Source organism: Marmota marmota, unplaced genomic scaffold (genome assembly GCF_001458135.2).
Source record: "Marmota marmota marmota unplaced genomic scaffold, marMar, whole genome shotgun sequence".
In the NCBI taxonomy this organism is placed as follows: Eukaryota; Metazoa; Chordata; class Mammalia; order Rodentia; family Sciuridae; genus Marmota; species Marmota marmota.
The window spans coordinates 12,142,330-12,169,202 of NW_026000142.1; the positions used below are offsets into that span (position 1 = coordinate 12,142,330).

Here is a 26,873-nt window from a genome sequence, read left to right on the forward strand (position 1 = left end):
ATATATATATATATATATATATATATATATATATATATATATATATATACATACAAAAAATATTATATATAATGCAAATATATATATATAATATACAATGCAAATATATATATAATATATAATGCAAATATATATATATGTATGTGTATATATATATATATATATATATATATATAAAAATAGGCATATTTCCTTGAGTTTGACTTTTATGTTTTCAATAAGCACTATTAAAAACTGAATATGAACGTCTTGAAATTTAATACAAAGGAAATTTGGCTCAAATCTGACCACTGAAGGATAATTTATTTTGCTGTGCAGGTTTTTAAAAATTTAGATATTTTTTTTTCTTCATATTAGTATTTCATATGCATGTTAAATTAATTTTTATAACTGACAAAAGGTTTCTATTTACCTTTCATATCACAGGTATTCATGTAATAATTAAATTTATGTATTTATATTCTCTGTTTAAACTCAGCATATGAAAGAAAATGCATATTTAAAAGCAGAAGATGATTTCTAAAGAGTCAGATTTGAAATATGAATTGTTCACAAAAATAAGAATTACCTTAGTTTCATGTACCACTTTGTTGTAGTAAGGAAGAACTGAAGTTCTTATGTAAGGTGTGCATTAAAATATTCTTAATATGTACTTCATTGCATTGGCATGATTAAAATGCTCATGTATTGAAAATCCTTGTTGTTTTTACGGCAAACTTACAAGAGCTCCTACTTTTTTTTTTCTCTAACAGATATAAGCTTACCAAAGTCGGCAACAATATGCTACACAGCTGCCTTGCTCAAAGCAAGAGCTGTCTCTGACAAGTAAGTGAGCAATGACTGGTGCGGTACCAATGGCCTCCCTGACTTCAGCTGTGTTGCCTCTGAGGGCTTTCTCTGGAAGTTTCCTAGTCTATGAGACTCCTGCTTATGAGCATGCATTTCCCAAATCCTGCTGATCTTTTCTTTCACTACTAGAAGGAGGAAATGTGTATCGCAGGTATTGTAAGGGTGTGGGGTGCCTAAAGAAGGATTTATTATTGAAAGCCTGTGCTTCTGAGGTGACTTTTTTCTTTTTGTCAGACAGTAGATACCAAAAGGCCTGCTTGGAACTTACACAAAAATGCTGTCCTTTTGTTGTTGTTGTTGTTTTTTTTTTCTTTTTTTTGGATAGTCCTCTTCTTTCTGCAGTCCACGACTGGATAATGCAGTGTGGTCTAGGGGATGTCATCTCACAGTCTTTGCCTTATCAGTTCCACATCAGCTCCCCACTCAGAGTCTGTTTCCTTTGAGATGCCATCTCAGTGGGACATTGCCCATTTTGTTCAGGCAGGTGACTATGGCATGTAGAATTTCTGTAAACATCCAGGGATGACTGGCAGGTGAAAGAGTAGAGATGGCTTAACTGTTTTTGAGTTCATAAACGCTTCCACTTCCCTGATACAATTCCTCTTGTCGCATTGAAAAGCAGAGAACAGGAAACAGCCTCTGCTGTGTCAGACAGGTTTGCTGTTAAGTGTGTGTGCACTTTAAGACCGAAGTAATTTTCTTTCATTCTTTTTTATCCTGTAGATCGCCAGTACCTACTGCAACATCTTTTCTCCCTACACAGCGACTCCAGCTTGGGAGGGCAGGGCCAGGGTTGTCACAGCTTCCCCTGTGGTGTCTGCCTGCCAAGCACAGCTCTGGAGTTAGCCCTGGGTGTGAGGTGAGAAAGAGATTGCATGGTCTGGTTTTTTTCATTCACTGGGCAGGTGTCTCGCCCGCAGTTTGGGCATGCACCCCCTCTGCCGGGACGGCCCAAGCAGGCTCGCCTGCGGCTGAAGCTGCAAAGACTTAACCCTCCATCGCAGCACTGACATTGGGTTGGGAGCCTCCTTTAAAATTCTCCCCAGTTCTGTTTTTAACCAAGTGCGCTCTTCTGTAACCTGGTTTTCTCTTTTTCCTACACTATCTGCCCTTGTCAGTCCTTCCCCCACCCCTCACCTAAGCAGGTACTTCATAGAAAATTTAGATTAGCTATTTAGACAGAGAGACTTGACAGCTGAATTCAATTCCTGCCTCTATTAGATGCAAGCACGCTTTCTGCTTCTGCTGGGGTTTTTGCTGGCCTCCATCTGAGGGGTCACTCAGAGGTTCCATGTAGTGGAAGTTTGGAGAGCTAATGCCATTGGCTCGCTATGGTTTTATGGGCCCTTGATGTGTAGATGCCTTTCTGGATTGATGCCCAAGCAGTGGTCCCAACTGGATGGTGTTTGTCTTTCTGCTTTTCAGATTCTCTCCCGAGGCTGCATCTCGGCGGGGGCTGAGCACAGCAGAGATGAATGCAGTAGAGGCCATTCACAGAGCTGTGGAATTTAATCCTCACGTGCCAAAAGTGAGTCTGTGCAATCCCCACAGGAGCTCGTTATGATAGCAGAGAAAGCGTTCACTTAACACCATGTCATGTCTCCAATATGCCCAGCTTTAAAAAAATGAATTGCAACCAATAAGTGTTGAGGTCCTGTAGAGTCTATAGGCATTAAGTCTCTTTCTAAAGCAAAAGCTACACTCAAGAGACCTTGGGATTGATTTTTGGACCTCACCTAATAAGGTATATAAATAGACCTTTTTAGGCAGGACAGGTCTGAAATTAGAAAAAAGTGAAGCTCCCAAGAGTTTGATGCATCTGATAGGAATTTCACACCAGTTATAACCTTACATAGACCAAACTTGGGAAATAAATTTTGTTGTGGATAAAACTGGTAAAAATACTTACTAATGTGACAAATCTTTGTAAGTAAATAGTTATTAATCAGTATTGGCAAAAAATAATAGGGAAAACCTGAAAGTATGTAGTATTTTGAATTGTGATATCATTCTATTAGGTATATGTAGTTAGGAATACTTGTCTTAGCTGTTAACCATAGGATTCATCAATTTGTAAATCCCAGTATTACCCATATTTTTTTCTGAAGTAGATTTTAATGGAATCAGGAGATGGATGTGTATTTTTGATTAACCTATGTTTGAGTACCTGCTCTGTGGTAGGTATCTAGATTAGGGTCAATTTCAATCTCTTGACATTAAGCACATCCTAACTTCTAAGAAACTATTCTTACAATTCATATCGGGTATCATAAGGCCTAACTTTCTTAGAAAACTGTCTGATGAAAACTTTCTGGAGAAAAATGACCAAGGACAGCTATTTACTTGTGTTGTTGCAGTACTTAAGCAAAAGGTGTGTGTGTGTGTGTGTGTGTGAATGTGCGTGTGTGTGAATGTGCGTATTGAGATGATTTATGGAGTTACCTACTGTAATTTATTTTGTTGGTGTCTAGAGTGACAGAGATAAGTGATCTAATATCATTCCTGAGGTTTTACTCAAGGTCATCTTTTCACATAATAGGAAATTGAAGAGCCATGCACAGTGCCATATTTGCAGAAGGATGCATTTATCCACTCTATTGCCAGCAGATAGTAACCCACAAAATATTTGCAGACTTAAGTATTATATATAGTGTGCTATAAATATGTATTCATATATTTTACTTAAGCTAAAAATGCTTATTGAATTTTGACTAAAATTTAAAACTAATCATAAAAATATTGTCCTGAGTTACAATAAACTTAGGTCATCCATCAATATTTATTGAATACCATTCTATAATGACAGAGCCAGTCTATGTGCATAAATAAGGCTCTTTTAGAAGTAGTTATTGAGCAGAAGAGTTCTGCATTCTAAGGCAAAAAAGAGTTCAGATTCTGGCTGTTATTAATCAGACATGAAACCTTGGACTTAGCACTTCTGCTCAAAAGTTTCCCCTCATCTTTCAAATTAAGATAAAAATATAAGCCCTGCCTATCTTCTGTGATAAATATCAAGTGAGATAATGTATTTGAAATTCTTGAAAAACACTGGACCATGTTTCTGTTAATTATTAAAACAGTTGATACTTGATTTGTTGGAGGCCCCTCAAGTTTAGAAACCAGGTTTTAACTTTTCCAATAATGTTAACTAGAACCTAAGAATCCCAAGTGCAAGATAGAAAATCTGTATAATTCTTGTTGGTTAGATATTTTGATTAGTCATTTTATCCTATGATAATGGTCTGAAATGGTTAATTGAGCCTCTAAAATGTTATAAAAGGCCCTTAGAAATAGTTCCTGGAAGAATTTGGCACAGTCAGTTGGCATTTCTGCAAAACAGAATTATCCTACAAATGGAAACATTTCAAATATTTTTTACTAATATATATTTTAATTGACACATAGTAATTATACATATTAATGGGGTACAGTGAAGCATTTCAATGCATGCATATAGTGCAAAGTGACCAGATCAGGGCATCTCTACCATCTCAGATGTACATCATTTCTTTGAGAACATTTCAAATATCTGATGTCACTCCATTTTCTAATCAGGAAGTAGAGAAATCAGAGTACCTAGGTAAACTGATTTTATACCCTTTGCTTTGTTGGTAATCATAGGAAGGGGAAAAAAAATCTCTTCATCTGTTCACATGCCACAGGGAAAGGTCCTTGTGATTCACTGGCCTCATCTGTTTGGAATTACCCATGAACTCTGGTGCATGGGTACGGTATACAGGATGCTCTAGGCATCTTTACACATGTTCTGCTATTCATTGGATGACTTGTAGGCAGAGAATAACCTTAAGTCTAATGAGACATCAGTGAAGGCTTTACACTTTGTGTAAAAAGAGACCTTAAAGACCATCTTGGTCACCCCTTCCCATCCTAAACATAGCTCTCTCCTCATAATGATATTTTAATTATTGATTTCTGTACTGAACCTCATAGGACCTCTCATTTACTTTTCATAACAACATGGTAAAGTGTATCATTGCTATTATTCGTATTACAAAATGAGGACAAGTTAGAAAGGTTAAAGAACCTGCTCATGGTCATGCAGCAGGGTTATCTGCTCTTAAATATCACCTTTCATTTCATCTCAGATCCTACCAGTGGGCAGAGCCTAGACCTGATGATAGGCATGTTGCATTCCAAGGCATTCAACTCCTTGTGGACAATCCAGGTTTCTTCAAGATGGTAAACATGTCCATGGCTTGTTTTTATCTATCACAGGGAATTCTCCTGGGCCTCCATAGTTATTTTTAATATCTTCATGCTCTTTTTGCAGTCTACTTAGACTGAGGGATAAATATCCAATAGAGAAGCTGAGAAGTGCCTGCCATTGCTCTCCAGCATGGTTTAATCTGGTATCCCATTAAGCAAAGGTATATTGGAAATATTTCACCATCAGTGCTCATTATTATTTACCCAGGAGGGTGACTCCTAGGAACTCTCTTCATCTGCAAACATGAGGAGTAGGGAGTAAGTGTCGGTCCTCACTACGCCACTGGTGAATCAATAACATTTGCGAATAGCCACCCATCTCCATTCTGAAGGAGAGCCTTTAAAGTAGTCAGTCAGATGCTAACCACTAAGATTTCTGAAGTTTTAGGTTATAGCAGATTAGTAAGGAGGAAGCAGGCACATGGACTCAGCCTTACAAATCCAATTGTTAACTCCCCTGCCAAAACATTGCATCTGTGTCCGCAGCGCCCACAGAAAAAGGTATTTTAATGCTTTTTTATGCATTTTATGCCTTAGAGGGTCCTTTGGGACCCTTCATATTCTGACCCAACTTGTGTTTCATTTTTCCTAGCTCCTTCTACACTCTGTTTCTTTGCAGAAGCAACCTCCCCATCTTCCCTCTTTGTTTTCTCTGGGAAATCCCACTTTTGCTCATTCCACCACCATTAAAGTCACCACCAAGAAGCCTGTCCTTCCTTATCATCAGAATTATTCTCTCTCCTCTGTGGTCTCTTGCTGTACTGCCATGATTATGCACTTGCTGTTTACCTTTTTTTTAATGGCAGTTGTGTGTTTTAGGATCTTGATGCTGTTAATTTTTAAGAACTGAGTAAACAGTTCATGAAAAAGAAATACTTAACCTATTTAGAGGGTTTTCTTCCCCCATTTAATGGAAACAAAACTGAAGATTTTTATTTAAAGTGAGTATTCTCCACTTTTGAAAGAAAAATTTACTCATGTGGTGCTGGATGTATGAGGAACTACTCTCAATTCAATATCTTCATCTTTGTATTATAGTTTATTGGATTTTGGGTTGGTTTTTTTTTTTTTACCCACAAATATGTTTCCTCACCTGCCAATTTTGAGATTCCCCTTGGGTCAGAGTCAGGGAGACATTTCTGTCAGTGACTCATTATTTCATACAGACCTGATTAACTAGTGCTTACGTGTTATTGGTGTGCTATGTCTACACCACAAGCACTTCCCTGTGAGGAGGCACATTTTTTTTTTGAGCATGTTATATTAATTCCTTCAGGGTGGCAAAGATAAACCTTTACTTTTTGTCAAGTTTCAAAAAAAAAAAAATGGAGGCTAAGTATTTGTTATAGTCAGTATTAGATACTCTTTTTCCCTCGATATTGGTGTCATAAAGCAACTTCTTTTTATGTTAAAAAAATCACTCATGATCCTAGGATCTACTCATATTTAAAATAATTTTATTTTAGTCTTTTTATGCATTTTAATGCTTACATTTTCATATTTTAAAAATTAATGTATAGTCTTTGGACTATGTAGGTATTAGGGACATATGTATGGTTTCTTGGGGAGAATCATAAGATTTCTAGAGATTTTGACCTAAAAAGATCATCCTCCAACTTAACATTAAAGCCAAAGTCTTTCTGTCTATGTGCCTTTGACTCTTTTAAAGATGGTCTCTATAAATGTTTTCTGGATACTTCGTGGGGTGGGGGATGGGTGTGTGTGCGTTAAATAAAAATAACATGTAATGTGAATTCTACCCCTTAAATTTCTTAGCATACAGTACTGTTAGCTTATGCATGTTGTTGTACAGTAGATCTCTTGAAGTTCTTCATCCTACATGACTAAAACTCCATTCCCATTGAACAACATCCTATTTCCTTCTCATCCCACCTCCTGGCAACCACTATTCTAACTTTGCTTCAGGGAGTTTGACTACTATAGATATCTCATATAGGTAGAATTACAGTATTAGTGACTGGCTTATTTCACTTAGTGTAATGTCTTCAAAGTCTTCATTGGTAGTATAGAGCAGGATGCCCTCTTTTTAAGGCTGAATAATATTCCATTACATCTTTTTCTTTTTGAAAAAATTGGTAGTTGTAGATGGACAGAATGCCCTTATTTTATTTATTTTTATGTGGTGCTAAGGATCAAACCCAGTGCCTCACACATGCTAGACAAGCACTCTACCACTGGGCCACAACCCCAGCACTTCCATTACATTTTCTGTATCCATTCATCTGTCCATGAACATTTAGGTTGTTTCCACCTCTTGGATGTTGTAGTAAACATGGCAATGAAAATATTGCTTTGAGATCCTATTCTTGCTTCTTTTGGATGAATACCCAATAGTGGGATTACTGGGTAATAGGGTAGTTCCATTTTTCATTTTTTGAGGAACCTCTATACACTTTTTAAAAAGAATTTCACTGTTTTGCATTCCCACCAACACTGTACAAGGGTTCTAAGTTCCCCACATATTCACCAACAATTGTTCTTTTATTCATAGTGGTCATCTAACAGTTATGTGATAAAATTTCTTATTGTGGTTTGATGTGCATTTCTCTGATATTTAGTGATGTTGAATATCTTTTTCTATGCCAGTTGGCCACTTGTATGTCTTCTTTGGAGAAATAGCTATGTAAGTCCTTTGCCTATTTTAAAAATTAGATTATTGAAGGTTTTGATTCTTGAGTTGTAAGAGTTCCTTATATATTTTAGATATTAACTACTTGTCAGATAAATGGCTTGAAAAAATGTCCTCCCATTCCATAGGCTGTCTTTTCATCCTGTTGGTTGGTTCCTTTATTACATAGAATTTTTTTTCAGTTTGATGTAGTCCCACTTTATTTTTGTGTTGTGGCATGTTCTTTTTGTATTGTATGCTAGGACCAATGTTGTGAAGCTTTCCCCATTTTCTTCTAGGAGTTTCATAGTTTCAGCTCTTACATTCAAGTCTTTAACATATTTTGAGTTGTTTTTGTTGTATAAGATATAGGTACAATTTCATTCTTTGACATGTGGATACCCAATTTTTCCAGAACCATTTGTTAAGAGGAGTGATTCACTTCTAGAGTCCTCCACTATAGACATCAGGTTGACACAACAGGTCAACTTCTAAGTAAACCTCTATGGGCAGAAATATATATATTTTTCAGGCCTTGGGATTGTGTCCTTAGGGTAGATTTGCAGAATAGAAATTACTGAAACACTTGTGGAATATCTTTAAGGCTCTTAAGCTCTCCGTATTTATTCCAAATTGCTTTCCAGAGAGAGAGAAAGTGGGGCAGGGAGAAGAAGGAGAAAGAAAGAAATTGTAGCAGTTTACACTTTCATGAATAGGTAACTCCTTCACCATTTCATCACTAACATTGAGCAATTTGCTTTAAAAAGAAGGAAGAGCAACAACAAACATTTATAAAGTTGTTAAATACAATGGAATTTTGTTCCTTTAATTTGAATTTATTTGTCACTAATAGTGAGGTGGAAAGTTGTTGGTGTTTGTTTATTCTTTTCTAAATTCTTAAGTCTATTATGTAAAATTCCTGTCATTACTAGGAAAATACATTAAAGTAATAGTTTCATAGTGCAAATGATAGTAAATGCAATTACCTCATGTAATGTACCCAGGACATGTTCAATATGTGTTCACCCTGCTGTCATCTCTCTTCCCCTTTCCTTTCAGCTCTAGTTCTTTGCTTGCAGCCTGTAGGGGAAATAGAGGCTTCCTAGAAATGCATTAGCAGGTATTTATGGGGCCACTCTTATCTGCAGAAGGACAACCAGAGAATGTAACATTGGTACCACAGCACCTCTGACCTTGAGTAATCTCAGGTCCCTTCAGGTCTCCAGATTTTGTCTTAGTATGTTCCGGCTGTAGCTATTATCTTTTGGAATTCAGCACCTGATAGCTGCTTGGGAAGTCCATTGCTTAAACAGCGCCCACTTCTGCTTGGTGTTTATATTCTTGTTCTGAGCATGGTACTACCCTACTCCCACCAGGTTCTCTACCCCAGAATCACACTTCATGCATAAGACGAAATTTTCCTATCTCAGGACCCTTCCTCCTCTGCTTATCTCCCCATACCTCCTCAGTTAGACCAGGCCTGTAAGACCATTGAAGGTATGAATGAGGTTGCTGCATGAAGGATCTCTGCTTCCTACAGATGTAGCTCAGTGGTGGAACACTTGCCTAGCATGCTTGAGGCCCTGGGTTCAATAGTCAGTACTGCTAAAATCAATCAATCAATCATCTCTGCTTTTTTTTCACCTTCATTACCCCTTTTACTATGTGTTAGTCACCTTCTGTTACTGTAACAAATACAAAGGTTTATCGGGCTCACAGTTTTGGAAGTTTCAATTTATGATCAGTTGGCCCTCCTCCATTTGGGCCAATGATAAGGTAGCACATCATGGTTGGCAGCACATGGGAAAACCATTTACCTCATGACCGAGATGCCAAAGAGAAAAAAGAAGTGCCCAGAATCTCAATATTCTCTCCAAGGGCATGTCCCCAATGACCTGAAGGCCTCCTAATAGGCCCTACCTCTTGAAGTTTCCACCACTTGCCAGTAGCACCAAACCAGGGAACCAAGTCTTTAGCACACGGGCCTTGGGGAACATTTCATATCCAATCCATAGCATTTTCCCCTCTCTGAAGGCTGAGGCCATGCCTTTCTTTCCATGATGTAACTTTAATTTCCCTTCCTAGGTAAGAAGATTGTAGAGCAATTTTAGTAGACCCTAACACACACTCTGGAACTCATCATGATTAGTTCCTCCAGCAAGGTGTTTCCAGTTACTGTTAAGTTCTGACTCTTCCCCAAGTCTTTCTTTGGCTCATGTAAAAAGACAAACAGTTATTTGTTTTATTCCTAGGAGGTCTTCTACCAGTTGGAATTAAGCTGTTAGAATGATGTTCCCCTGCCAATCTCAGGGCAGGAGGAGCAGGGTGAGAGGGAGAGATGGAGGTAGTTTGGAAATCTCCTCCAGTGTGAGCTATGTGGTCAGAGGCTTCAGGTGCCTAGAGTTTTAGAAAGTTAGGGGCCCATCTGAAAGTCATCAGATGCTTCTTTCAGAGCAGGACTGACTTTGGAGTCTTCCAGCCTTAGTCACTCATCAGCCCTTTCCTTCCTGTCCGTATATTTTCCGAGTTGGTATCCATTCTTATTATTAGAGGGAAAAGGCCTCAAGACCAGAGAACATGAATTCTTTTTCTACTCTCAGCTGGAAGCTAACTCACCTTTCTATGTCTCCTATCAACCATAGCATATTTGAACTATTTTTACTTAACTGGTACCACTTCCCTCCAAGAGAATAATCAGGAGCCATCTCCACAAATTTATTTCCTCATGGAAGGGAATATATATATTTGTTGATAGACTTTAGTTTATTTATGTATTTATATGTGGTGCTGAAAATCAAATCCAGTGCCTCACACATGCCAGGCAAGTGTGCTACTGCTGAGCCACGGCCCCAGCCCCTGGAGGGGATAATCTTCCTACTGCTTTCCATCAGCTTCCACATTCTTTAAAGATGTCCAATTCTGCAGTAGTGTCCTTTTTTTCCTTTTAATGGTGCATTCACTACATTTAGTACCTATGATGCATCAGGCATTGGGACGCTGATTGCAATGTGGTCCATACTCCATAGGAATGTCCAGTTATTGAGAAGACAGACCAGCCAGTATCCCTGTGAGATAGGCACCATGCTGTAGGACCTCATAGAAGGGAGACAGCCAGCTCACTCAGGGCTCAGGTAAATGGTCAGGCTACTCTCTTGTTTCCCGAGGCCAGGTCCTGTGCATGCTGCACAAATATTCTCCAAGGGTGCAGCACTGTGGGTGTGTCCTGACTGTATACAGAATGCCCAAATCTCTTGCTCAACTCTGAAAACCTTGGACATGGTGGTTCTCAGAATTGACTTTTGGCTAATAGGAAAGTCTGACCCAATCAGTATCATCAAGAAGGGCTCCCAAGTACCAGGTCCTCTTCTCTACCAGCACAGTCCCCACAGACAGTGGGGGTCCAGCTTGTGCTTAGACCACTCACAGTAGTTTTCACTTCTAAACACCCACAAAAATAAAAGTAATTTTTAGATTCTAAAAACCCATAAAAATAAAAGCAGTTTAAAATAAAACTAGAACTGCTTTTATTTATAAATAAATCAAATAATAGTAGAACTTCTCTGGTTGAAACTGGCATAAAATATCTGGGAGCCCAGTATGGTAGTAAACTTTCTATCACTCTGACAAAATACCTGAGATAATCAGCTTACAAGGAGGAAAAACATTTTGGCTCAGTTTTGGAGGTTTCCATCCATGGTCAGTTGGCCATGGTTTTGGGGCCTGTGTGTGGTAAGTCAGCACATCGTGGTTTGAGCATGTGGAAGAGGAAGCTGCTTTACCTCATGGCAGCCAAGAAGCAAAGGGAGAGGAAGGGGCCAGGGTCTCAATAACCCCTTCAAGGACATGCACCAGGTAATCCAACTCCCTTCTACTAGGCCCAAACTCTTAAAGGTTCTACTACATCTCAATAGCACCATGAGTTGGGAAACCACACCTTTAACATGTAGGCCTTTGAGAGACATTTAACATCCAAACTATGGCACCCAACAATCCAAGGTGTCTCTGAATACAGTTTAGAAAATAACAGATGTCTACAGTCCACCCAAAACACAATCCTCTGAGACCCTCCTAGAACAGAAGGCCCCAACCCCCATAGAACAGAAGGCCCCAGTGAGAAGAGGGCTGAGGGGTCAGGACCAGCTCCTCCTTGAGGTGCCTGGGCGTTGTGGGTGAAGCTGTGAAGGAGAAAACCCCCCAGCACCCAGAAGGATAGCTTTTGTTGTAATCTTGACTAAAATCCCAGAACCATGGAGCCATGTGTTCTTCTCACTGGTCCCACCCAGCAGTCCCTGAGGTTGCTGGGGGAAGGAGGCCGCCCCACTCCTGAAACTCGTTTTACCAGCAAGGCAGCCTGGGCCAGTCAGAAAATTAAACTAATAGATATTTAGTTTTTAAATTATAAGTCTGGAAGTATGAAGAGTTATGAGAAAATAGAAAGAATTAAGAATGTTATGACAGAAATGCATTCCCATTAAAAATTTACTTTTTTTAAAAAAAGGCCCATCTAATGTTAATCTAGACTCAAATTTCATGGGGATTTCAAGAGACTTGTGGAGGAAAACATCTTGGTAATTGTATATTCGAATGGACATTGTTATAGTGATGGAAATTCTTCTTTCATGCAAACACTAAAGCAGTCCTCCCCTTATATCTTGGTAAAGCTGATTGACAGAGTATAAAATTGCTTTTTAATCCAATTTAGGAAACAATGTATAGTGGGTTTTAGCATTTAAAAATGCTTGAAGCGTGGAAGAAGAAATTCAGAATACCCTGGCAGATTATCTGTGATATTGTATATCAATGGCACATTTCAGAAATATTATTTCAATATAAGTTTCTGTGAATTGAGTCATATTTTGTTCCAAGGCTTTTTTGGGTTAGAGTAAGGAGAATGTATTGTAGAAGAAATATGACCCAGAGAAAAATGAACAGAAACCAGTTTATAAGCCACATTTCTCAGGAATAAAAATTTTCTAAGTCTCTTTAACAAAAAGTGCTACGGTTGCTCCCATCAAAGGTACCCATGCAAAGGTCACCTAAGACAATGCCACTCCTGCCGTGATCACCCTCATCAAGTCCATCCTCACAGAGGCCACCCCATCTTTGGCAACTTCTCAAACCTCATCCTATTTCATCTCTTCATAGTGTCTGACTGAACTCTCACTTTTATTTTATTTTTGTTTTACTGCTTGGAGATTGAACCCAGGGGCTCACTCATGCTGAACATATGCCCTTCTACTTTGCCAAACCCCCAGCCACTGACCACTTCATATCTTGAGGACATTTCAGTTTCATGACATCTTCTCAGTGCCACTCCTGAGCTCTGGGCAATATCCTCCTGCGTCTTTTCCTCTCCTACCCACCTCTTCGTGTTGGTCTTAGAAGGAGCCCTCTCCTCTTGGCTCCCCTCTCCTTGGTGGTCCTGTGGGCTCCCACAGTCCCGCTCCGCACTCTGGCCTAGACACCCATATCTGAGTCTCTCCCTTCTGTCTCTCATGCTACAGTCCTGGACCTTCTGCCTCCAGACCTTCTCTCCAGGGATGTTCTGCAAGCTCTTTGTCCTTGTTACTTCCTGCTGCTAAGCCTCTTTTCCCTCTGGAATCTGTATCCCAGCCAAGGAACTCATGTTATTCTGATTTCCTAAGCTAAAAATTTCACAGTCACCTTGAGTCCAGATTCTCTCACCCACATCAGGTGCTAAGTCCTGGGAAGTCCCTTCCCCTCCCACTTGGTTTTGTCACCTCTCCCCAGAGTGTGACAGGAGCTTTCCAAGGCTTTGCTAATTCCCATCTCTTCCCTGCAGGTGCTCTTACATACAACTCGCTCATTTCTTTCAAAACCACACAGAACATCAACTCATTCCCCAATTGCTGCTGCAATGTTTCTCCTAAGACCTTTCTGAAGTCCTCCCTGGACACACCCCAGTCTTATTTCTTATCACATTCACATACTCTAATAGCCTTTTTAATTCCTTTGTACAACTTATTCTGTCTTTGAAAGTTTGAAAACTACATAGTAACTCAAGGTAAAGGGCACACTCAGGGAGCAAGTCACAGAAGCCTTTCGACTGTTTTTCTTGTTTCCCTTCCTTGGAGAACAGTAGAAAGCCTGAGTTCCAAGGCTTTTTGTTACTTGTACCCTGTGCAGCCCAGGGAAATCTACCTAACTTCCCCAAACCTTCACTTTCCCATCTGCATAATGGGAATAATATCAGTTCCTCTCAGAGTCACTGAGGCAATGCTTGGCATATGTTAGTACTTAACCAATGTTGGCAGATGCTATCATGCTATTACTCATGCTCACCAGATTATAGCCACATTATGCCTTTTGAAGTTTTGGGGTCAGTGCTGAGCCTTGCTCTTGCCTAGATGGCTCCTTCCCCCATCTTCACAGGGTAAAGTCTTGTTCATTTAATTGGATTGACTCATATTTTTTTTTTTTTTCCTGTGAAGCCTTCTCAGACACAATGCCTTCCATTTGCTTTGTAACCGCTAAATGTACTCTTCCTCAGGCACTCATCATGTTGAATTTTATTGTTTCCTTGACTACACACACTCTTGTTTTTGCTCTCTTCCTCCTTCTGTACCTCACCAACACTCCCACAAAGATCACGAACCATCAAAGTAGGACTTAACCTGATGCATATTTATGTTCCTGACATAAATTTTGAGTGCTCCCACTTATGTGTCCTTGAGGGCACACCACATGTGCCCATGTCTGTGCCCTTTAGGTACCCTGTGGGTGCTCCTGGATCCATATACTTGGGGCATGTTGTGCATGCTTGTATGTCTGTGTCCTTGGAGCACACTGTGGCAATCCCATATTTCTGCCCTTGGGCTACAGTGTGCATGTTCTCATAGTGGTGTCCTCAGGGTACACCGAACCACTTGTATCTGTGTCCTTTAGATACATTTTACATACTCCCATGTCTGTGTCCTTGGGTAAGCTGTGGGTGTTCCCCTATTTATACTCTGGGGATACACTAAAGGGACCCCCATATTTCTGTCCTTGGGCCACACCATGGCATTGCAATATCTTTCCTTGGGATATACTTTGGGCACTTTCATATTTTTCAAATCATGAATACATGAGAAAACCAGGAATAAGCAAGTATGTGGTGATATGGCCCCTGAGTGATGCTACAGATCACCAGGTTTAATTTGGTCATTCAGATGCACCTTATGCTTATTTCCATATTGGCCAGTTGACCTCCTGTAGTCAGTTCCCTTCAACTAATCTGTTATTATGGCAAAACTGCTCATGTGTAGAAATAAGACTCAATTATCTTTGGGGCACCTACATGCAAAAAACACAACTCACCTCTACAATAATAATATGAGCATTTCTTTGTTCTCTTTTTCTATTTATGTATGTATGTATGTATGTATGTCAGCAAAAATAGCCACCATTCAGTGAATACATAAATGCATAAGTACAGGTACTTTTTATATTTTTACATATATTATGTAATCTTCAATATCAGAACCAACAAGATGTTTGTTTTTGTTACCACATTTTTACAGAAGAACAAACAGAGGTGCCAAGAAATTAAGTAGCATGTCTAGGGTCTTACAGCTATGTGATAGAGCAGGATTCCAGACAGCAGTTCACAGTGGAATATGGCAGATGTGAGAAGGCTGGGACCTCTGGGACATACACCTCATACTCCATCACAGCATGAGCTGAGTGAGCCACAGTTACTTGTGATATTTTTATTTTATTCCACTTGTGCGTTTTATTAAGCTTTTGGAGTAGGCAAACATTGAAGTTGAGAATATATAGCCTGTCTTCCAAATGGCACTAGTTTTGTTCTCTGAACTCTTTACTGATGTTTTTAAAAATGTGTTTTTTTGGATTTAGAATCTTTTGTTAAAGCAAGTTGTTGACATGTGCAAAAAATTACTATGTCTGGTTATCTTTTTTGTTGGTTGTATGGTTTAATTATTGTGTTTTTGATGCAAGTCTAGAAAATAGGTTTGTATCATAAAAATACATACACACCTATATACATGTACACATGGAGGAAAAAATAGTAGTGCTTGTTATAGAAAACTTAGGAAGCACAGAAAGAACACAAAAGAAATTAATCTCCCTTAAAATTGAATATTTAGCCACCATTAACTTTTGATCTGTGGCCTTCCAATACACATTTTTATTGTCAAAAATAATAACCTGCTATATTTTTTATAGTACACTGATTTTTTTTCCTTTAGCAGTGTATAATGAACATTCTCCATGTTAACAAATATTTTTCCACAACTGGGTTTTGTGAGTAACTTGATAGCCATCATCTAAATGTGCTGTAATTTAATTATCCTGATCTTCCACATTTTGTTTGCTGTATTATTGCTGATGATTTTCATATGACTTGTGCTGTTATTGGCATTGGAAATCATAAATTAATTCCTGGACATTAATATCTCTGAGAAGAATAATTTTGGAATCATTTTCACTCAAACTATTTTACAATTTTGAGACCTTAACAAAAGACACCTTAACTGTCACCTGGGGTAGGCTCTGATGGGCCACATCTCTTCTACAGCTTTCCTCACAGTGAGCAGTCGCTGTTCCAAATGTAAGACCATAGCCTCTGCTCTTCAGTGTATATCCTGCTTTATATGCTCTTGTATTAGGCATAAGGAACTAGATTCTGACACAAATAGATTTTGAAAAGTTGCTTCCGAAATCTTTAGAAGCACTGTACTTCAGTCAGCGTGATTGAGAATTTGGGAAGGAAGTTGGAGGCAGGCTGCCGGCAGGATAGTGCAGAATGCCACTTAGCTAGTAGAAGCCAAGTCGTGAATGCAGACAGGCAAAGCGTGTTCTCTGATTTGTGTGCTACAGTTATTCTAATTGATTTCTGCATACTTGTGGATAGGGATCTGCCCTCTTCCATTTATTTTTCTCTTGACAAGTAGGATGTGAAACGTTGTTCCATGCCTTTCTAATTTAAATGTTGCACATGTTGAGAACTGATCTTGCCAGCCATTTTAAGCTTGGCCAAAAACATAACACATTGTTGTTATTAGCCTTCATCCTTTGGTTAGGGCCAACATTCTGTTTGGAACTCTAAAGGAGTATAAATCTCCTTTATAGGCATAACCTATTTCAGCCATAAAATAGATACAATGAGACAGCAGAGCTAAGTTTCCTTGGTGAGTTGCTTTGGTCAGCCTCCGTGGGCTGGCAGGGTCAGGGATGCTCGTTTTCAGAGTATTCTTAGGAAGCAAGATTTCAATTTAATTTGCCTTTTATATGAATATACTCCCCAATGTGCAAGGTACTTTAGGAAGTACAGTAGGAGAAACTAAGATGAAGATGACAAGGTTCATGTTCTTTATCCAGCCGAGAAAAAGACTTGGAGGACGTAATATAAGGCGGTGTATAAAAGCATGTTTATCAAAGATCAGAGAGAGCTTAGAGAAGCAAAACATTACCTCACAGCTTGCGTTCAGGTTATGGACAATGTCCTTGAAGCCATCTGCAGCCCACTCTGCCTGCCAGCTGAGAGAGCCCTCTGTCTCGTACACATGTGCACCACTATTTTTCAAATGTCTGTAGAGGCTCTGGTGCTCAGCAATGCTTTTAAATGGATTTTTGTTTTGTTACCCTTATTGTAGCTATTGTCATACTGTGTGTTTTTCAACTAGTAGATGCTACACTCAAAGTCCCATCATGGGAATCTGTACACTTTTTTCATGTTAAAAATAGGTTCAGTTATTTGAAGATTGGGAACCAATGTCTACAGGAGTGCTATCCAAAAGAACTTTACATAATAGGGGAAATGATCCCTATTGTCCAATACAGTGGTCATTTACCAACTGCAGCCCATGAAGACATGAAGAATGGTTAGTGAGATGGAAGACTGAATTTTAAAAGTTTTGTGTGATTTTAGTTTAAGTGGCCACACATGATAGATAGAAACTACCATATAGAACAGAGACAGTGCAGATCTAGAGTCTCCCTGCATCAGTAATTTTCTGAACCCTGTCTCCACAAAGTTTTCCCTGTTCTACCTCCTCTTAGTTTGTTTGCAACCCACAGATGTGTTTGAATACCAGGCCCATTTTCAAGTTGCCTCTGTTTCTCAAAGTTCTTTAGACCAAGAGAAAAAATACCTAATGAAACAATTTTGAAACTTTCCTTATCATAGCAATAAAAGGCATTCTACTTTCCCCTTTTCTGTCAATCTCATCTGATTCTCAGGGGCCTTGAAGAGATTTCAGTACATTTGGGACACTTGAGCTAATTGTTTTCATATTTGGTTTGTTTCAAAATTCATACAGCATAATCCTTATTTTAAAGGTTGTTTATTTGATAGGCAGGGTAGCTATAAATAATTAAAATATTAGAAACAGATCTAAATGTTATTTGGGGCTCTCATTAGACAAGAAATTTTCCTTCTCATGTGTTTTTCTGTTATTAAGGGTAACCAAGTGATCTTCATTCTCTAACTTATTCAAAACAGTTAATACAATTTATAGTACTTTCAAGTTATATATCTTTCTCATGACTCACAGCCTTGAAGTCTTTTAAGACCATCATTGACAGTAGCAATATAGATTATAATGGCTTCTTTTAAGGCAACAAAATCACAAGAAGATGGCCAGGTATCTCTGAGCATAAACTTTACCATTTATATTTATATTGTAATTGATATTCATTGTAAATACAGTTCTAGTTTGATTGCTGCTAGGTAACTCTCTTACGATTACATTTCCCAAAAGATTTTTGTCCTGTACTATTTTAAAACAAGATACAGAAAGAAAGCAATGGTTTGTCAAAAAAGGAAAATGACCCAAAGGTTTTGGAACACATACTATGAGGAGTTGCCATCAAAATGATAAATTCCTCTCATGGACCATCCTGGAAAGCAGTCATTGTAGTGAAGTCTTTCTGTCTAGGAGGATTTTCTATCCCAGCTACCCGCTAGGGGTGACAGCCATATTACTGTTCTCTTGATTCTTTCTGGGTAACTTTCCCCTACTTTCCTCATCTTTCTTCTTTGAGGCCAGAGGCTTAGAGGTTTCTCGTAATATCAGATCGAGATTTTAAATGTTTCTATTGCTGGCCAAGAAGTCCAAATATGTCCTCGCAGCTCCTGCTGGCCTATACAGTCTCTACATGTGCCAACAGGAGAGGAAGCTTAAAGGCAACTGGGTGATGCCCGAAGGGTGTAAATCCCCAGCTAGTTGACAACAAAATGCTGATAGTAGAATCATAATCCCCATTCCGCATATCAAGACTCTTCTACACTTCTACTCTATCCTTCTTCTATAAATTTCTATTGACAAAAAAAGAAAGAAAGAAAGAAAGAAAGAAAAGAAAAGAAAAGAAAAGAAAAATCCAGACAATTGATTCTGACATTAAAAAATTCAAATATCTTTTGTGGCATTTCCTTTAGTTGAATTTGTCTCATGTTAATTAAGCAGATTCCGCTGTGGTCTGCTGATCTCCTTTTTAAAGCCTAGTGGTGGTTGTCTGAGGTGGTCATAGATTCATGCCATGATGTTTTGGGGCTGGATCAGGGAAAGAAAATACAAAAGAATGCAGCACCAGGAGGATGCCAGCCAGATGAGTAGTTTACATTTGCAAATACAAAATATCCTAAATTTGCTTCCTTTTCAATGCTAGAATAAATACAAAAGAATAAAAATGGCAATTCAGTCTTCTCTCAGCCCCCAGGAAGAATACCAGTTCATACCCATTCTTTCCCTACCTTCTCACCTCCTTGGTAGAAAATAGGAATGAAGAAGTATAAGCTGAGACCCCTCCAGTCTTTAGGAGAGGATCTAAAAGAACATCACAGTCTAGGGTCTACTGCACCTTTCCCTCGGGCTGCCACCCTTCCTCTCTCCTGTATCTGAGCAGGTATGGATGGCTGTTTTCAAAGAACAGAGTCCTTCTCTTTGGCATATCTGTACAGAAAATAAAAAATTAAAAAATAATGGGCAGTATTAGTCAATCCCAATCTCTAGAGCTGTTGATGAGTCATACAACTCTATGACCTTCATGTGTCCATTTTATATATTTTCATTCTGGTTACAAAATTATACCAAATTATTGTGTCTTCTACATTTTCCTTTATGCTGTTTGAGTCTATATTTATTTCTTTGATTAGAGTATCTTAGCCTGAAAGCCTCTGATCTTCACTGTAGGAAACTAGTACAAGGCTAATCATCTGTCAGCAAACCTTGAATTGCTGGATGTTTTAGTAATTGCCTTCAAATGTAGTAATGAGATTGCAGGTTTGATGAAATGCTTATAAATGGTGGCTTTAGGGAAATCAACCTATTTCAATATTGAATTCCAAATTACTATGTATTAACACATCTGTCTCCTGACTTTTTTATTTCAGTACCTACTAGAAATGAAAAGTTTAATCCTGCCCCCAGAACATATCCTGAAGAGAGGAGACAGTGAAGCAATAGCATATGCATTCTTTCATCTCGCCCACTGGAAGAGGGTGGAAGGGGCTTTGAATCTTTTGCATTGTACGTGGGAAGGCAGTAAGTAATTTCTTTCTTTGAAACATTTTTTAAGAACATGAAAAAGTGCTAAAACTGTTTTTGCCCCAAGTGTTCCTAATGAATTATGAGGATTTGCATGTCTTGCTCTGTTTTCTATGAAGGCCCATCACTAAGACAGTTAATTACTTAGATGCTCCAGTTCTCTAGTAGTGGTGGGTATGTGTCATCAAACAATGACATAACTCTTCAGACTTGGAAAGGCAAATTTATACAATAGATTGAATAGATCTGGACTGTTCTGGAGAACCAGTCTACTATCCTAAAAACTTTCTTAGGAGACTTGGACATTTCCTTAACATCATAAAATCTTTAGCATGGAATTAGGCCTTGTGCTAGATTCTGATTACCATTTCTTGATGGTTTTTCTAGGAGAGGTGGATAAAAGCCACAGTAGTTCTACACTGTAGCTAGGTTGGCCATCTGCAAGGGCAAGGCAGGTATGTTTTGGAACAAGAGCAGAGGCTGCTGGACTCTGGCGTGTGGTGAGAAGTGTTGCATTGTTATAATAAATATATTCCTGTATGTTGGTGGGGGAATAAATATGTCTGAGTACAAGCTCCCTACAGATATTATTCATTCTGTGTAAGGAGAGGAGGCTCTGTTGGCAGGTTAAACAGTCTCTTTGTCCTGGAGAAGTGTGTAGTTGAGTTGGGAGGAATGACCAGCAGCAGGTGGCAGCTGCCTGGTGATTTCTCCAGGGTGGAGCAGCCATGGGTAACCTTATGAATCAGATGAGATTTGGACTGAGCCTTGATGGACCAGGACAGTAATGTAAGCAAGGACACAAAGTGAAGAAATGGTCATAAATGGGGCTGTTTGGGAGAATGTAAATTAAGGAAAAGCCCTAAGATTATTAGACAACATGTGCATTAAAATTCTGCTAATATCAATTTAAGCAAAACAAGTACAACATGTACCATGATTTTTTTTCTCTCATAGGAAAACAAAATGATAAATATTAGAATCTTTTGATAATTTTTCCCTAGTTCACCCCTGCTCTGATCTGCCTCACAAACAAGTGTCTTTTTAATCTTTTTCACTCTGTTTATCTTTTCTGCTTCCATTTTCATTTTGATAATCTTCTTCCTTTTCCTGCCCTTCCATAGCCCAGCTAGAATCCATCTTGATGTAGGAAGGGAGGTAGCAGGGAGAAAAATGGGATTGAGTAAAAATAAGTTTTGGAGAGATGGGACTCAAAGCAGATTGAAAGTTTTTTATTTAGTGGTTTTGACATATTTCTTTAGAGAATTAATAGTGGGTTCACTTATGTATTTTACTATTTATAACCTGATGGATGTTGAGTTTACCAATGTTGCCACCCCTACTTGGTAAGTGTAATAACATACTCAGGTAATCTTGTCAGCACCAGTAATCATATTTGGATATGTGCAACAGCACACTCCACCAAAAGTGTGTGGGTACATGCACAATCCCCTCTGGCTTGGGCTCCTTGCTGCACTTAAGGTGTTCTAACCAAAAAGGACAAAAGAATTTTTTTATCAAAACATGAGAAAGCTCCTGAAAAGCTCAGCAGTTTTGAATACAAGAAGGCTTATCTAGTGTTAGTTGTGGAAAAGATAAATAGAGAAATTGGTCTACCAAATAAGAACATATTTAGAGATTGGCATTTGATCTGATTGATTAGATTTAACCCTGTAAAAAGAGCCCAAAGAGGGGTGAGGCAAGGTGTGATAAAGATATGGTATTAGGAATGATATCATCATAAAAAATTAAAGTCCTATGGGGAATAACTGAAAATTCTCTTTGTAAATTAGTAACCCAATAATGATGGGGAGGTGCTCTGGATCAACTGGGAATGATAGTGACACTGAGGGAAATGTGAATAGACATAGGGATCTGCAAAATCAAGCAGAGGAATACTATCAGGGAGGTGTGATTGCCTCAATTTAGACTGGCAGAATGCTTTATTAGGATAAAAAGAGGGGGGCGAACTTGTAGGCATAAGCTGTATGTCAAGAAAACCATACCTATAGGAAAAGGAAATTTGACCTTTGATCTTTATCAATAAAAAGTTCCTGTGAAAATCAGGTAGTTGTGATCCCACCCAAAATCAGTTAATTGCCAGTTTTCAAAGATTTCCAGGACATCTGACTTCAGAATGAGAACCATGAGAATGCCTACCATATGCTAAATGCTTCAGAGGATGTACACTGAAGCAGCATTTGTATAACTGGGTGATTTATAGAGGATTTGCATTTGCATCATTTCACCTACCCTTCCTGATAGTCTTCTAAGTTAGGCAGGACAGAAATGTCAACCTCAATTTCTCAGAAGCAGAAGAATCATTGAGATGAGTGATTTGAGGCTGGGGATATAGCTCAGTTGGTAGAGTGCTTGCCTCCCATGCACAAGGCCCTGAGTTCAATCCCCAGCATCACCGGAAAAAAAAAAAAAAAAAAAAAGAGTCATTTGTTGAAGGTCTTGAAGTCCTGTTGGTAGGGCCAGTAGGAAAACCCAGGTTCACTTTTCCTTCATTGCATTGAATAGGTTAAGGATACAAAGATCAGCCAATTCTGAGATAGTTGCTAGAAAGCCCACAATTTAAATTTACATCACTACTTACAGTCTAGGGCATATTTCTGACAGCTGGTTCCCTTCTAGTGTTTAGAAAGTTAACCATTCTGTATAAAATTATATTTTCTTGTTTGATATTAAGTTAAACATTTCAATATAGAATGAGACAAAATTTTATAAAATAAATAATACATATGTATAAACAAAGGAAAGAGACTGGAAATAAATACACTTAACTGTCTTAAGTGGTTACTACTGAGTTGTGGATAAGATTTTTTTTCCTTAATATTTGTACCTTTCAAATTGCCTACAACAAGCATATGTATTTTCAACAAGCATATATATATATATATATATATATATATATATATATATATAATATTTCTAAGCATATATGTATATAATATATATATATATTATATTTCTAAGCATATATGTGTGTGTGTGCATTATATATAGAAATATAATTTTTATAGTTTTAGAAATATAATCTTTCATTACAAGTGCTCTTGGTTACTATGAAAAAAAAAAGCTATAGGTCTGCCATGCAATTTTTTTGTAGTCAGTAATTTTTTTTAAGTCTTAACACAGTAATTGTATAAATCAATATACCTCATTGTGGCATTTTTGCCATGCAGTTTAGAAGAAAGAATTACCACTCAAGCTCCAGACAATTGTCTGCAATCTCTTGACCTCACTTCTAGATCTGTGTTCATTCTGAATTACATTAGAGGTTCAGAGTTCTGTATTTCAAATTAGAGGACTTGGATTAGAATTCTGACTCAGTTGCTTTAGTAGTATTTACTTAACTTACCTAATTTTGGGAAACCATAAAGCACTGATGACATTTAATGCCACCCCACTCCAGTTTGGTGGCTTCAAAGTAGTTGCCCTAGCTCCCTCTCAGGAGGTCTGCAGGCCTGGCCTGCATCCTGAGCCTGAGCCCAAGAGGCGCACTTCTCCCAGCGCACCACTTGGTGGTGCCTCTTGACATCTCAGCCTCATCAGCTAGGTTTTGTCCTCTGAATCATATTTTTCTTCATTCTGAAATTCAAAGCCATTCCTCAACTCTCACCCAACTTCCATTTTTCATTAGAAAGAGAATATAGGGAGAAGGATAATACTGCCCAATTTCAGCAGATTCGACATTAAAAAAGTCATTATTAGATTATTCTTTGGAAATTTTTAAAAAGTCAGTCGGTTAAAAGTGTTGGTTAAGAGGTAGTGGTGGGGTTTTTTGTTGTTTTGTTTCTTGCTTGTTAATGAATTTATTATGTTAGAGCATTAGTCATCCTGTGTAATTAAGTGAGTTTTCCATCAGTCAAGCTAAAAAACTCCTATTTTTGATAAAACCCCAAAGTCTTGCTAATGTATAACAGAGATTGTTTGGGTTTGAAACATATGGTAGTTAAAGAAAAAAAATCCCGAATCCTCAATCACAAATACATCAGCATTTCAAAGGTTTCCAAAATGTTTGATTCATCACTGTACCAGCCCCTGAAATTACACAATATGTTCCTCAAAGTCAAGATAATTAAGAAAGGGGAAAGTTTTAATTTATAAGATTTTATAAAATGTTTCTTGGATTATTACACAGCTGCCACCTTATCTGAATTATGCTTATTTTAAACACTGCAGGTTCTGGTTATCCTCAAACACACGCACCCCTGCCAGTATGAGCTGAATATAAAAAACATATATGAATGAAGGGTCTCATTTCAACTCAGTCTTATTTACAATGGTATTGCTCCTTATGGGATCCTGTTTTAAATGGCACATCTTCTGCTTCACCTGTATTAAATACTGATGTGCTCTTATCTCCCTCCTACTGTCATCTTTTCAAGGCTCTATTTTGACTCTATTTATTTTATAAAGCCAGGTCATCTCCTGACCACAACTGTGAACTTTAATTTTCTCATTCTATATATCAGAAGACTAGTATGCCATGGGGTAAATCACTTAGCCTTTGTTTCTTTCTTTTTTTCACTTAACCAATTATTTTCTTTTTGAAGTCCCCCCACCAAGAATCCACTAAATATCCACTAAATAATGTATAAGATTTGAAGATGGTGTTTTTTAGGGGGACTAAGGCAGGGTATTTCCTTTGAGAGGGGAAAATGGCCCATTGTTGAAGCATAGGATGAGATTGTGATTCTAATTTATTCTCTTTGAACCTAATGGCAAATACCCCTCACTGTAACATGTGGTTCTTAAGCATTTCCTCCAAGCAAACCTTTCCTCCATAAGGCTGGCACCTTTTGGACTACTAAAGAGAGGACCCACCCTGCCCCCCAGTAGATTCAAGAGGAGCATAATAGATCCATTGTACACTTTATAATTTGGGAGGAAGAATGAATGGTCACGGCTAGCTTACCCTGAGCCAGTTCCCCACCCACTGCCCAGCACAGCCAGCTTGCTCCTTCCCTTTTGTCAGTGTGATGGTTAATCTGAATTGTCAACTTGATTGGATAAGAGATATTGACAATAAGAGGTTTCTGGTTGTCTCAGTGAGCATGATAGCCTCCAAAACTGAATGTATTCAGATACCTGAGTTGTTTATTTGTTTTTTTATTTTTCTTAAGAGATAGGATCTCCCTGTTGCCTAGGCTGACCCTCAACTTCTGGGCTCAAGCAATCCTCATGCCTTAGTCTCCCCAGTAGGTGGAACTGCAGGCAGGTGAATGCTTCTGTGCCTGGCTTTACCTGAACTTTTAAAGAGACTTTGGTATTTTCCTGATTGTATATTAATTTATTCATTCCTTATTGAGCAAATATTTATTTCATTTATGTGTCAGGCATTGTGTTTGGGGATAGGAAGACAACAAAGACTCTGAAATGCTTTGTGAGAAACACTAACATGTGCACACACACGCATGTGCATGTGCATACAAACAAGTGTGTGTGGGGGTGTGTATGTGTGTGTGTATGGGGGGAGAGAGAGAGTGAGATAGTGTGGATACATGCAGTACTAACATGAAAGTAGGAACAGAGGGTTAAAGAGCTGAGGGGTACTAACAAGATTAGCAAGTCCACTATCAAACCATAGAATTTTTCTTCAAAATTAGGATGGAGCACCATTAAATCCAACTAAGGAAAAATTCTTTTCCCAAGGCTGTTTTCTTCCACTTTTTAAAGTGAAAGACTGTGGATCACAAATCAGGCTTTTGACTTTTGACTTTTCCTCACTTCTGCACCAAAATGCCTCATGAAAACAGTTGGCCTTCATAGTTGTTATTTGCATTGCAGTCAAAAGTAGAACATCAATGATGATAATTTTCTCTTCTACCATTTGTACATATAATTGTCAACAAACAAGCAGAATCTTTATTTATTAACAAGTGTGACTGAACACAGAAAACAGAAACTTTATGTTTAGTAGAGAAGGGAAGGTAAAGTGAAGCCTCATCTTTGCTGCACATCCAGGCACTGTGTATAGCCACCTTGTCTCTGCTGTTGTCCTCAGTTCATTTGCCAGACTTGTGAGGACTGTGGTGGTTTCATTTTACAGCTGAAGAGACAGACAGGAAACAATTAATGACCCACCTAGAGCCATGCACTTTTTGGTGGAGTCAGGTCCTGTTCCTGTAGATGTCACTCTGTTGCTCCCATGTAGACACGCGCCACACAGCCTGTCCCTCTTCAGGGCCCTCAGCACAATGGGAACTGTAGCATTTACTTGGAAGTTTATTGGAACAAGTTCCCCGCACTCAGGCGTGAACTCTGTGAGTGCAGGGACAGGGTGTTCTTGGCTCTCTGTGTGTAGGTTACATAAGAAGGCACTCACATTTTGATAAGTGACCAATTATAAGAGGTAGAACTGGGACTCAAACTCAGTTTTCTCTATTCCAAATAATCTGTATAAAATTCTCTGAGATCCTCTTTGACAAGGTAACATATACAAACGTTCAGAAATTTACCTTATATTCCCATCCACATGATGGGTAGGGTGAGAGGTCATTAATTTGTTCACATATCCATCCATCTGTCGGTTCTTTGGTTCTATTGATTCCCTCACTGGTATTGGTAGACAACCTCTGATTGGGACAGCACTGATAAGCTTGGAGCCTAGAAAATGTATTTAGTCAAGGATGGAAGAAAGCAGT

At 38.5% G+C, this 26,873-nt stretch overlaps 1 protein-coding gene and 1 long non-coding RNA gene across 10 annotated transcripts in view; one reads left to right on the forward strand and one right to left on the reverse strand.

The window, feature by feature from the left end:
• The window catches only part of St7 (suppression of tumorigenicity 7), a 250,355-nt gene that overhangs the window by 209,496 nt on the left and 13,986 nt on the right, over positions 1–26,873 (forward strand). For all 8 annotated transcript variants that reach the window (XM_048786023.1, XM_048786024.1, XM_048786026.1 and 5 more), the window contains 3 exons: positions 753–825; positions 2,275–2,377; positions 20,064–20,214. In XM_048786023.1, the coding sequence (XP_048641980.1) occupies positions 753–825; positions 2,275–2,377; positions 20,064–20,214 (327 nt within the window). The remainder of the gene's footprint in view (positions 1–752; positions 826–2,274; positions 2,378–20,063; positions 20,215–26,873) is intronic.
• Positions 14,125–26,539, reverse strand: LOC125611370. Of its 2 annotated transcripts, XR_007341537.1 has the most exons (3): positions 26,314–26,539; positions 19,425–19,623; positions 14,125–19,224 (listed from the first exon to the last, which is right to left on the reverse strand). It is a non-coding gene; the product is annotated as an uncharacterized LOC125611370 (long non-coding RNA). The 2 variants fall into 2 exon arrangements; XR_007341535.1 differs by having other exon boundaries at positions 14,125–19,623.